The sequence below is a fragment of the Orbicella franksi genome, chromosome 8, assembly GCF_964199315.1.
Source record: "Orbicella franksi chromosome 8, jaOrbFran1.1, whole genome shotgun sequence".
Classification (NCBI taxonomy): domain Eukaryota; kingdom Metazoa; phylum Cnidaria; class Anthozoa; order Scleractinia; family Merulinidae; genus Orbicella; species Orbicella franksi.
Window position 1 is genome coordinate 17,955,642 of NC_138152.1, and position 14,288 is coordinate 17,969,929.

A 14,288-nucleotide genomic window follows, 5' to 3' on the forward strand; every position below is an offset into this window, starting at 1 on the left:
ATTTTTTTGTCCAACTGCCGGTTTGTAACATTCCATAGTGAAGTTAAAAATCGTGGGTAACGCGTCTTTCTTGACTGCAAGTTGACGAAGCTTGAAAGAGTGTCCAAACAAACTCCTTACTACAAGATTTTGTTCAAAGCTGTCTTCAGTAAAGTGTTTTATACAAACGCGCAAATGTTTCTAATGCATGAAGCATTCTCTTTTCATTTTTATAAGCCATTCTCTTTTAAGTTTTGGGTCCTGGGGGAACTTGAAAGTGCCAACTTTTTGATTTTGAGTGGTTTTCCCTTGAAGCTCACTGCGAACTTAAAACCAAAACAGTTTTAAATTTCCCACTTTTCTTGAGCTCACCAACAGTGATGTCACAACTTTTATTTCCGACAATTATCTGACAATTTTCCCAACTGCTCTACGATTATGAAGGATAAAAAACAATGATTTTAGCATTCCAATATCTCCGCAATACTTTGTCCAATTCATTTAAAACTTCAGAATGTGTTTATTTTATACTTAATGAAGACATTGAACTCAAATGAAAAAATGTCTAAATTTTGGTTCATTTGACCTTTAACATTTTATTCTGTTAGTGTGCGAGCCCTCTGTTCACGCACTCGCTTGCGTTTAAATCAAATTTGACAACAAATAACAGGCTTAAAACATTGTGGTGCCTAGCCTGTGTATTAAGTGTTCCCATACAAAGGTCTTTTCTGCATTCTCGCCACGCATAAATTGGAGCAAGAGCAAAAAATTGACAAAGCAGGGGGTGGTGGGGCAAGTGAGGGAATGCTTGCGCCCAAACCCCTCAGTTTTGAAAAACCAATTCACTCACGAATGGGGTTCCTGATTGGTGCAGCGTGGTCATCTTGATTGACAACTGTGTCAAATTCCCTTGAATGATTCCAGGAACAACTCGAGTGTGACTTGGACGATGCCATGGAGGAGGGTTTGTGAAATTGTGCTATATAGCCTCAGCAAAGATTTGTTAGGGGTGAATGGTATTCAGTTTTACTCAGATGACACCATCTTTTAGAGGGTGAAGACTTGGTGGCTGTATTACCAGCTGGATTCGGCGAAAGCTTTTAAAATCTTTTAGCTGCTGTTTTAATTAATTGATTGTGCATGAAGGTCAAACAGTAACCAGACAAGGAGAACCAATCTTTGAAAGTCTTACAGTACCGATCAGAAGAAACCTAACAGGGAACATGTTCGCAAACGGGAACAGAATGGATACAGAATGAGTACGAGAACGAGAACGGACCAGATACAGGACAGATACAGAACAGGTACAAGAACGTGAATGGAACAGATACAGAACAGATACAGAACGCGAACGGAATGGATACAGAACAGATACAGAATGGGTATGAGAACGGGAATGGAACAGATACAGAACAAATACAGAATGCGAATGGAATGGATACAGAATGGATACAGAACGGGTACAGAATGAACACCGAAGGGAGATGGAACAGATACAGAACGGTTACGAATCACCAGAATGGAAAAAAAGCGTTCTCCAGAACGCATGTTAGTAAGTTATGCTATCAGAGTGCTTACCAAGGATCTGGAAATGATGTAACTTTAAATACATGCTCATCCAATTTTTGTCCAGCTTGGCAATCTTGAGAAAATCATCTTATGTCTTTTTTTTATTTCTTTTTACATGCACTAAGTAAGCATCTTCCCTGCATCTTCTTGTCCATTTCGTGTTCATCGTGGCCGTTTTGTTATTGTCAACAAGCCCAACATATGTCCAAATAAGGAAATGGATGGATGAGTCGAGTTAGACTGAGATTGAAAGGTTTCTGCATGAAGAGAAACAAAGCAAAACATCGATGTCTTGGTTGACCTTAATCAACAGTCACACAGACTACCGATCACTTTTTATCGTTTCAGAAGAAGACTCACTAACTGGCCTTGAAGTTACAGTATTTTTCGAGTAACTGGACTATTCGTATTCTCGCATAAGGCGACAGTTTTAACCCATTGATTCATGAAATGCAAATGAGTGTCGCTAATCTTGTAAATGAGTTCTCGGAAACCTCGTTCTTCCAAATGAGTTCCAAGAATGCTTACCGATGGAATGCTAACAGAACGGGGACCAGAACAGCACAGAATGGATAGAGAATGGATAGAGAATGGGAATGGGAACTTGTATGGAACGGAAACAGAATGCGTCCTGTCAAGCGTTCCCTGTTAGGTTTCTTCTGATTGGTACTGTATTTGGCAACCTGACTTAGCTTTACTGAGTCGTTTTTTGTGCCCAGATAACGAGAGACCAAGTTTTAGAAGCCAGCAATTGGTTGTTGTTCTCCCTGCAAAAGTGAATTTACATGCACTGACACTTTTCAAAACAAAGGCTTCCGATTTCCGGTCGGTTTTATTATTCAATGGTTAAATATTTTTCTAGCAGCAAGAGAATGAAATGACCGTCAAGCTAATGAACACTTGAAATTAAACCACTGGAAAAGCTGGTCTTAAGCCAAACATTTGACTTTAATATTGCCCTCCAAACGAGTATGTACACTGTAGTTAGCACTATTACGATTTTAGCAACTTTGCCGCTCCAATTTACGTGTGGCCAGAATGCGGAAAAGCTCTTTGTACGGGAATGCTTGCTATGCAGGCTATGAAGTGACACGTTTCAGTCTCGCAGAAAAATCTAAAGATGACAATGAGTGGATTAAAAACTAACCTCTAAAGTGCATTTTCTGCAAATAAGCAAACAGGAATGACTCACAAGAATTAATTGTTAGCCTATTTATCTCACTGTATATATACCACCATGGATCAGATCAGGGCATTAGGCCAGATCGAATTGCATTCGTAATCCTACCGGAAGTGTAATGCTTCCATTGTGTTTACTTTACATTTTATTTTTAGCATGAGAGTAGCCTGTATGAGAGCATGGTCTAAAACTTTGAAGCAATACACAAATTACCTGGAACTTATTCTCAATTCCTCTTATATCAATATTTCAAGCCATAAAATAAAGCAGTAATACAGAGCTGTGTAAAAGTTGTTGGAAACCCTTTTGATAAAGGGTTGTAAATACTGAAGTCTCAAAAACCTAAATGTCACCCTAACATAAGAAAAATCTAGGTTCACAATGAGCAGATTAAAAACTATCATGTAATGTGCACTTTCTGAGAGTAAGAAAATAGGTATAAATTTCAAATTAAAATTAATTGAAGAAGCTAGTCATAAAAGGGGATAAGTGACGATTTTGGTTGCTTTTCTTTTTTTTTGCTCGAAATTAGCTGAATTTTTGCATGTGGTCTTCAATGTAATAGAAAAATGTGGTTCTGTATTTTTGTCGCTGGTTTTTGCTTTGTTTTCGAGTTAAAATGTAGGCAAAAAACTTGGCTTTTCCTAGCCATGTCTTTAGGAGTTTATTTGTTGAACAGCAAACAGGCAGACTATTTATAGTGTATGAAGTCAAAACCAAATCCCACAGCATATAGAGCGGAAATCTGGGAACAGATTGTTTACATCAGCTATTGTGACGTGAACACAACACGTGAATCGATCGAGCGTCAAACGAAATGCCATCAAACAAAAAAGAGATGTGCCGCATTAGAGCTCTGTCAACTAATATCTTAAGCATTGTTTTAAAGTACCTTGTATGCCTGCCTGGTGGTTGAGAGGCATCATAAAGCCTTGATAAACCCGTAAGTCATCAGCACGTTTTAAAGAATCAAAATGTGTTCTGAAACTTCGAAGGCAGCTGATATACCGTAATCGTGTTATCAGCGTTCGAAGTCAGGTCGAGCCAGGTAGCAAAGTCCAAGAGCAGTTCTTGCCCAAGAAAAATACCCTCTCATGAGTTGTGGCCCATTTGCCAAGCGTGGCTAGTGTCAAAGTTTGGAAAGCGAGAACTGGTTTTAGAGTGATAAAATTTGTCTTGTATCGACCGCCATGTTTTCCCGCGCACGAGGTGTAAATACCCTTCCCGGCATGCATTGCGATTACGTTTTGCGGACGTTTCTCGAACTGGTAACTAGATTTAAACATAATAATGGCAAGCAAGTGGTGATCGATTGTAACAGATCTGTGATCCAGTTTGCGTTGATTTTATTTCAAATCGGCATGATTTGTAGTGTTTTGAGCTTCTGGGATCAGGGGACATGCAGATGTATGGAGACCCATACGTTGCGCAGAAGGGTTAATCTGTTAATCTGTCAGCCCTATTTATAGAGCGTTTTCACATGGAGTCATCAAATTCTTAAATCCAAAACTAAACAGCCACCAAAGTTGTTATCCTCATCAGGCATAAGAGCTACCAGTGCATTTTGAACTTGGAAGTTATGGCGGTGCGTGACATAAAGCTACGATCGCATTTGTCGAAAACTATGTTTTATCTCATGATTTTTTAGCCATTTAAGACATTGCCGTATTTGGAAAAGTGCTTATTGAAATGTTTATTTGTTTTATTTTATTTTTATTTACACCTTTTTTGACCTGAAATCAACATTTTTGAGCTTACACGTTGCGTGAAATTACCATTTTCAGGAGCCCATCATGGGCTCCTACCATTTTGCTGTTTTCTAAGTGAAACCAACATCCTTGCTGTCACGCGTTAGTGTCAAATCAACATTTTAACCTATTTAGACTTGAAATCAACATCATTGAGCTTATGCGCTGCGTGAAATTACCATTTTGCTGTTTTCTAAGTGAAATTAACATCCTCGCCGTCAAGCGTTAACGTGAAATCAACATTTTAACCTATTTAGACCTAGAATCAACATCACTGAGCTTATGCGCTGCGTGAAATTGACATTTTGCTGGTTTCTAAGTGAAACCAACATCCTTGCCGTCACGCGTTAACGTGAAATCAACATTTTGACCTATTTAGACCTGAAATCAACATCATTGAACTTATGCGCTGCGTGAAATTACCATTTTGCTGTTTTCTAAGTGAAATTAACATCCTTGCCGTCACGCATTAACGTGAAATCAACATTTTAACCTATTTAGACCTGAAATCAACATCATTGAGCTTATGCGCTACGTGAAATTGACATTTTGCTGGTTTCTAAGTGAAATCAACATCCTTGCCATCACGCGTTAATGTGAAATCAACATTTAAACCTTTTTTGACCTAAAATTAACATTTTTGAGCTTATACATTGTGTGAAATTGACATTTTGCTGCTTTCTAAGTGAAATCAAAGTCCTTGCGGTCGCGGCAGGCCGAGCCTTTTTTATGATAAACCGAGGCGAGACTTCGACTTATGACAAAGGCTTGGCTTGGCTATTATAATAAAGGATCGGCTCTGTTTATCATAACAAAGGCCCGGCTTCATTTATTTGCAGCCTCGGCAGGAAAAGGGCATTAGGTATTTTAATCAAAAGTGAACTTTGTCGAAAACGCTCCAAATTTTGCGTGCAGTTTTGTTTAGGTATGTTTAGCAATGTCCTGTAGTTTTTCTGCTAAACTTTGCTTAATTCATTTTCGGGATATTGCGTATGCAAAAAACCACTCGGTTTTCCTAGCGGCGTCTTTATAAAGCGAAGCAAAAACCAGCGGCAAAAATACAGGGACACGTTTTTCTATTACATTGAAGACCACATGCAAAAATTCAGCTAATTTGGAGCAAAAAAAAGAAAAGCAACCAAAATCGTCACTTATTCCCTTTTATGACTAGCTTCTTCAATTGTCAATAAGGGTTGAATAGTTCAGATCAAGGCAGAATGAATTTTATTCAAAAAATTAACGGAAGTGAAAATGCATCCTGTCTACTTGATCTAGTGTTACACTTGGATTACACTTGTTTGGGTTGCTAGTGGATTTCTTTGCACTAAACAAGTGACACGAGGCAGCCCAGGCCAGGATGTTTGATTTATTATGGAATTGTGATAAGCGTGATAAGGTGCAACTTTTTAAAAAGTTTAAAAACATCTGTGGAGAGGGTTCAGAGCCACCATAAATTTGTGGAAGGTTTTTGACTACTGGTGCACAAAATAAAGCCTGTCACTGTTTTCCTGATGCACATGTCACAAAATGGTAGCTCCTTTAAGAATCACCACCGCAATTTTATTTACATGTACTATTGGGTGTAATTGCTTAGTGAACATGGAATCACATCAAGACAGTTCTTTTTTTTTTCTTTTTACATCAAAACACCTTGACATCAAGACAATCATGATAAATGTGTGTTTGAATGTTTTTATCAGTCTCACTTTCTATTTCAGACTCTTACTCATCATCGCCTTTTTCTAAAACAAAACCAAACTATGTTTATTAAATTTTGGGTGGCCGCTTAACAGGGCTAAAGACAGTAGAAAACCCTTATCAGAATGACCAAACTGTGATTGCAGCCACTTAACAGAGGTGGCCAGTTAATAAGGGTTTATTTGCAGTATTTTATTGACAGTCGTTTTGGGACTTTGATAACTGGCTGCTTAATAAGGGGTGGCCGCATCTGGCAATAATTCTGAGATATCCCGGCTGTCCTATTCAAAGCTGTGTAGGTGCTGTGGTCTGTGCTTGCAAGCTTAGAAATAGAAAAATCAACAGTGTTTGGGAGGAAGGGGGCATAGGCGTACTGGCACCATCGGACTTGGGGGGCGGTGACCTTATTGCTTGAAAAAAATTACACAATGCCCGAAAGCGTGAGTGTTCAAATGCACTCAAATCACAGTAAAAACAAAAGTGTTCCCAATTCTCATGTCCAATGAAACTGTTATCATTCCAAACATGACCTCGATTGACAGCCTAGTAAAATCAGAAACTTATAAGAGAAACTGCGAATTCTTCCTGGTATGAAAGTTCAAGAAAGGTTGAAAATGGCTCTTTTCAGAGCCACCACAAAAAGTCTTGGTCTTTGTTTGCTTTGATTCTTTTGTCATTGTTTTGTTGATGGAAATAATATCCATCTCAGAGATTTCCACCATACACATTTAAACGATATATGGCTTTTCCAAAACAGAATAACTGGATCCTTTTATCATTCATTTAACCTTAACATTTTGACAAGGCAAACATCAGAGAAAGTAGTCTACAAGCCTGGCCTTGACTATCTTTTAGAATGTTTTCTCACATGTACTTTTGCCTGAATCATCAGCGCTTTGCCTGAAAAATTTCAAAAATTTCTGAAACTGGGGGGGGGGGGGGTTGCCGCCCCCACAGCCATACATCTGTGGAAGGGGGAAAATGTTTCCAAGATTCTCAAAAAATAGAATTTTACTGCGAAGTGTTTGAGCAGCACTTTTGTCGCTCATAGAAGACTACCAATGACAAGTGAAATTTCTCTGGCTTTGTGTTTTCAAATCCAGACAGATATGTACTTGGAAACAGATTCAAGAATAAATCCAGTAGTAAGATAATTACACTCATCCAAAGCCCAATGATTATTTATGGCCAACATGCAGAAAACACATTTTTAGATGTTTATTTCAGATTTAGAATAAATCCAACTGTAAGATTAACTCTGACTTGGAAAAAAACTTATCAAAGACTTGCCCTATTCCATCATCTTCATCTGCAGCCTAATGGCTAACATGTATGAGATCTCTACCTGTGTTTGAAGAACACAAGCCTAATTTTGACCTGTGGCTTTCAGGAGTTGGTTTCCCTGTGCACAGTTATATGCACAAAAATCCACATTCCTGTAAGGACATCAAAATGGCCACCCTGCTTGATTTTTGCAGGGGCATGTCACGGCCAGTTAACTGGCACTGTTTAATGCTAAGACGTGATAAGACATGTGGCAAACATGTGAGTATGTGAGCAGGCCATGTGACCTCGTTTTTCCAATGGATCTTTCTTTGACTTCTTTCCATTCAGTCGCATATGCTTCACTATAATGTGCTCTCAGCGTTAGATTTTGGCGAACTTAAACGCTTTGACGGTAACATTTATCGAAATCTGAGGGAATTGTCCTTGTTTATTAACATGACTTGGCTTTGGGATGATAACCGTGGGAACAGCTACATTTTGATTGCGTTTGTTGATTAGTTCGAGTCGCGACAGATAGCTCAGTCTTTACCTGGTCAAAATTTTATTGTTTGGAATTGGTGGAAAAGTACTCTGAAGGCAAGATCCATAAGACTACTTTATTCATCAGGGGAAATGCTCGAATTAGTCGCGTGGAGTTTGTTTACGATAAACGAGCACACAAAACGAGCACGCGATTGCAAAATGCTAGCTTAGAATAATACATATGCAATTTAAATATTCTATGAAACTTGTGAGTCTACAGAAACTGGCGGCGTCAGGCAACGTATCAGCAAATCGTGACCTCTTCACTAGCATGGACTTTGACACTATGCATATCTGACTGGTTGCTGCTGAAAAATGTTGATTTTAGCAATAGACAAAGGCTGAAAGTCAGCTAGTGAAATCATTTATTTAAGGTATATATATTAAAGTGAGGGCGTTGAATGCACTCTCATAATCTCTGATTACTACTAGTTTAGATTAATTTTTTAGAAGGAAACATTAATTTTTAATTAAAGGTAGTGTTGTAATTTCAGTTGACTGGTAAATGTAATCTCCATTTCTTGCAGACATTTCAGACTTCATTTGACTCCTCACCGTGAGATCTTTGCTGATAATTTTCATGCCTACTCGATTGGAGAGGATAATCAAAGGAGAGAAGTGACAGTAGATAAGGGAAACTTTTATAGAGGTTATGCTGAAGGTACCTATTAATTTTATGGTTAGACTATTCTTGGTTTAAAGGCCATTCATTCATGTAGTTCAATTGATTGTCAAGAGGTACATACCTATAAATCCCACTGTTGATGCTTCCCTCCTTATATTGCTGTCAGTGATAAAAGGAAATTGCACAGTTAGTCCTGCAAAATATGGTTTTGAAGGTCACTATGGTTTTACATTGTGTGAATTGTGATTACCCATCCATTTCATTCAGGGTCCGAAATTGTGCTTTCCTGGTCGCCAATGCGACTAAAAATTTTGCACTGGCGACCAGAATTTCACAACTGGTCGCCAGCAGGCGATTAACTATTTCATGCCACGATAATTATACAAACAATAACTTTGATTTTCAGCCAAGTCAATTAAAATAAAATTCAAAGCCGCCCGCCAATTGGTCACGTTTTACCTTTCCGCTGCTTTTGAAGTATAAAACAGATTTTCCTGTTATTATAAATCCACCACAACGTTTCACAGTCACAATCAGTGCGAAGCCTCACCGTCATGTTTCTTCAGCGGTTTCCCGTAACATACGTATTGCAGTCACAAGAGGCTGTGCGTTCTTTGGTCATAAATATTTATCCAGGCGATGTGGTGTCCAAAGATGTTCTGAAATCTTTCCGTAATTTATTACAAAGTGGAGACGGAACATCCGCGGAGAGATTAGTTGAAGATTTAGATATTCTCTGGGCGTCTGTCAAAGTGGTCAAAAGATGATTTCAGCACTGGTTTGATTCCTGATGACATCCATTGCAAATATTTTGCCGGCAAGAACGGAAAAATGTGCTGATATGGACGGGGAAGGAAACCATCCAATCAAAAAGTCGTCAGCTAAACGCAAGTTTCTACCCCCAATGGAAAGACGAATTTTCATGGGTGGTCTTGACAGAACGCGAAAGGAAAGATCGTTTTGAACATAGAGCAAAAAACCAAATGCCAGTTTTTCAGTCAGGTACAGTTCTTCTCCAAAAGGTAGAGACAAGAAAAGGTATAAAGTTGACTTGAAAAATTTAGCAGTCACACGAAACTGCGTATATGGCCAGCATTCGATTCGTTCGTCGTGGTTTTTCAGTGGTAGGTGTATAAATAATCAGCGTGTTTGTATTTAATCTTATTCGTTAGCGGAAAAATCGACATTGAGGCCCCAAACGCGTTCTCTTCGTTCTGATTCTTAAAAGAAAAATTGGCGACCAGAATTTTCCATCTGGCTACCAAACATTTTGGTTTGTGTTTCGCTGCGAAGGAAAAATTTTATTGACACTTTTTGGCAACCAAATTTTTCCCTATGGCGACTGAAAAAAAAATTCAGTCGCCAGTTGGTGCCTGCCTCAAAAAGTTAATTTCGGACCCTGTCATTTTAAAGATAAAGAGTTGCGAGAGGTCATTCAAAGGTGTTCACTTCATCTTATCTAGTCAAATGCAGATAACAGTTTACTTACTTTTGTCCACCACACAGTACATGTATGCTTGTGATCAAATTTAATGTTGGTGAACTACAGCTGTATACTAGAAAGCTACACAGTTCATACTGTGGACAGTGCCACTGAAAATGGTAAATTTGTTTTTAAATTTATAACTTGTAATAATGCCCTTTTTATATTAAGGTGATCCATCATCTCATGCCAGTGTTCATGTTGAGCATGGAATCATTACAGCTTCCATAGCAACCAAAGATGATACTTACGTTATTGAGGTAAGCTAGCCATCCAGTAATTTTAGACTATCTCTAACTAACAGAGTCTTGTTGTTCAAAGAGCACAAAGAGCAGGCATCCTTGTATAGAGAATGAATCCCTATTCAGCAGATAAAGTTGTTTTGGTATATAAATTTGGTCAATTTCTGGGTTTCACTGTCATGCCATCAAAAATAGAAATCATAACCATTCTCAATCAATAAATTTAGTCAAAAATCTGAGGTATGGTAAAAGTCAAGCCAGGTGGCCCATCAGGCTAGAGCTTATCCTGATATCTGTAGCATGAAGTGACTAGGAATATTTCTACTCCCTCCTACAGTATCGCCTCAAAGTATTTACTCATTTACCGAGGTTTTGCCACGGCCGATTTACAGATTAAGACCACATTCTCGCCTCGTCAAAGATGCGGCGTGCAGAAATTTTACTGAGGTTTTACATAGGTTTGTCACGGCATACAATACCACGGTAAATGGTAAGACACGGTAGAGTTGAATAGGCTAATATACCTTTTGTTTCGACTCATTAACTTTACAATGCCATCTTTCATGCTCTGGCGATAAATCACATGTCCCTCATATTACAAAAAGGCCCTACTGTAGCATTGTTAACTTCTCAAGAATTCATCCATTGTAAATATTGAGTTATTGCTATTACAGCGTCCCTACATTTCAGTTTAAGTCAAGATACGGCACTGTGATGTATCAAGATAAATAAATAGTTCGCTGTCTTCGCTGTCGCATGCGAATACTAAGGCGTCATGCTGGCCAGTTTGCTTTCAGCATTTTCATCTGTGACGCGAAAATTTATGTAAAAGTACTCCTTAAAATAAGAGTTTTTTCCAAATAATAAAGTTTCCTCAGAGTCCAGAAATTCGCAGTCGAGAAGCGACAAGCGACATAACAGTTTTATAACTTTCACGTGTTCAAACTCGTGTCGCATGAGATGTCACGTTTTCGTAGTCTCGTTCACACTTGGGGCTTCACATTGAGAGTTGCTTGATATTTATATAAATGTGAAGTTGCATCGATCATGAGAATGTTTCAAATGTCACAATACACACAGCTGAGATTGCTCTCGTTTTGTAAATCAAATGTGAAGATTGCTAAAGTTGTTCGGGAATTGTTCAGTGTTCACAGGAAGATTTTCGTCACATGCTAAGCAACGAGTTGAGCAAGTGGCTCAAATTTCATTCACAAACAAACATTAGTAAAAAGCTTTATTATATCTCTCAGTTAGCACCCGTGCTGCAATTGGTCAATTTAGTGGGCGATAATCTACTGTATGGCCCGCTAAAATTTAAACCCTTTTTTGTTGCCAAAATGTTTCGTGATTTATCACCAAGTGTGGGAGGGATAATAATATTTCCACTGACAAAGAGACAAGAGGCAAGCAGGTGAAATACCGACAGGCTTCTCCCAGACGTTGTTTATAAGTATTTATTCTCATCCAATTTATAGAAACTTTTATTGGTTTGCTCTGAATTTGATATTGAGTTCGCGATCTATGTAACGTTTATGGCGAGATAGAAACGAACCATAGAATGCAAAGTGCATGTTTGGATGTCCCGGAATCCCAGATATAAAAAAACATAAATACATGTTTGCTTGCGTGCGCAAGTGCTGCAAACTTGACAAATTAGCGAAATGTTTTGGTGTCATCTTAGTCAATTTTTGTGTGGCAAAAGTGAAAGAAACAACAAGTATCTTGACATTTGCTGAGCAATACCATTGAATTACTGGAAACAGAACGGTTCTGTGACAAAAGCGTCTTGCATCGTGTTGTTTGTTTTGAATGTTATGCAAGTATAAGGCATCACGCATGATACATCAATCGTTATGTTAACTGAGCCATTGCCGTCTATAAACTCGCAATTGAATGTGTATTTTGAAAACAAGAGGAATACACCAAGTAAATTGTCAAGATTCTGATAGAGGAGAATTTTGTAACTGCTGGCATGCAAGTGCATTTTACAACGGGTACTGCTACATTTTGTTGGCAAAAAAGCCGGCAACGCTGGATGCCCAAGGTGACATTTCACGTGTAAGAGTAATCAATATAAAGAAAACACTTTCTAACAAAAGAAATTAGCTTCTACTGCCTGAGTTGAGCCTGATATTTGGACAAGAGCATTACTAACAACATTAATCTCAAATTCTACCCCACAGTAGTTACTACATGTAGCAAAGATTTACTAAGTTAAAACTAGAGCACCAAGAGCATTTACTCAGGCTTCTTACTGCAATATCAAATCATACAATGTACTTCACAAGTTAGCTTAAATTGAACTAAAAAAAATCAGGATATTTTAACACAAGAGTTACGCTTACAATAGATATTTACTTTTCAAGTTGCTTTGTTGAGTATCCTCATAATCCAGTTGCATTTTGTTTGTATGTCTCATCTTCAAAGTTCTGTTTGTGATGATTCTTGATTTTTTCCACATCTCAGCATGGCTAAGTGGTTAGGGTGCCAGACTTGAAATCCGGAGTTCTTGGGTTCAAGTCCCGCTCTGACCACTTAGCTGGAGTTGTTTCTTGGTGAGCCCTAGTTCAACTCCTCAGTCATGCTAAGCCTTGTAAATAGCCAACTGGTCTGCCTCCCACCAGTTGGGATTTTTAAGCCTATTATGTTTAGTTGATGCATTTGTTTCTTTCAGTTAAAGTGGCATGCCTGTGAACTAGCTAGTTGTAGCATTGACCACTATTAAAAGCAACATTTTGTTCATCTCAGCATGTTTCAGTTCGTACATGGCTCATTTGTTATCTTGCAAGAACAAGCATGAACTTTGCTTATTTGCCAGGCTTTCAAGTAATATAATTCGTGGACTAACCCATTCCAGAAACAATTAACATCTTTGTATGCAAGATGATTGTATAAGGCGTGATTCTTTCCAAAACTCTCTTCACAAAACACTGCATTCTGTCTTATTTAGTAAATACGTATTACATTGTTCACGTAGAGCGAGTGCACATTAAAGCAGTCTGTCACATTCCCCCCCCCCAGTTTCCATGCTTTACGGAATGCCTGGGACCATGACTCCCCTTTTGGCGACCAAGACAAAATGGCTTGCATTTTATGACTTGGGTTTTCCTACAAAAGTGCGAGTAATGAAAGTTGACCAAATTCTTCTGGTCCCTGAAGTTTGTTTACCAGTATTTTAATTTATGAAAACAATGCGAGATTTACTACGTTATTTACAGTATTTTTTGAATATACAATCGAGCCTCTCCACAACAGCCACCTCGGGGACAAAGAAATGTGGCTGTTGTAGAGAGGTGGCTATTATGGGGAGGTAAAAAATGCTTATTTTAGCATATTAATGGTACATCACCCAATCAAAATGTCCAATAAAACAGAACTTAACAGAAACGGAGACCAACAAAGCGTGGTACGGATCAAGTTTGGCAACTTTTTACAATAAATAATGGGGTTTAATGTTTACGTTATCTGTCAGTCACTGGTTAAGTGGGCATAGTCAACAGGTTATTTTGGTTTTTTGGGATGTGTGTTAGTGGCCATTGCCGTTGTGGAGAGGTGGCCATTGTGGAGAAATAAGAGTGAATGTATGGACTGTCTGCTGGGACCAAAAGAGTGGCCGTTGTAGAGAGGTGACCACTGGTGGAGTTTTGACTGCATTTAATAAAAAACAATTTGTGGTTAAATGGGCACTTATGATATTGCATGCATATGTGGGAACTTTTCAACCATTGTTTTACTTGCATTGTATTGGAGGTTTTGCGATTTCAAATACAAATTCTGAAAAGTGTCTTATTCCTTAATAAAAGTGGGTACATGTATTTGGGCAGCAGAGTTTTTAAAGCACATAAAACTTACACATTATGGAGTAGAATGATGTTCTGTGTACATGGAGATATGGAGTTCTGTTTATATTAAGATCAAAACAACTTAATTATTTTATGTTTATTATATACATGTA

General features: G+C 38.3%; 1 protein-coding gene across 1 annotated transcript in view; it reads left to right on the forward strand.

Moving 5' to 3' along the window:
• The window catches only part of LOC145495249 (ADAM 17-like protease), an 84,272-nt gene that overhangs the window by 8,294 nt on the left and 61,690 nt on the right, over positions 1-14,288 (forward strand). The window contains exons 3-4 of the mRNA XM_081474847.1: positions 8,511-8,644; positions 10,263-10,351. Of these exons, the coding sequence (XP_081330973.1) occupies positions 8,511-8,644; positions 10,263-10,351 (223 nt within the window). The remainder of the gene's footprint in view (positions 1-8,510; positions 8,645-10,262; positions 10,352-14,288) is intronic.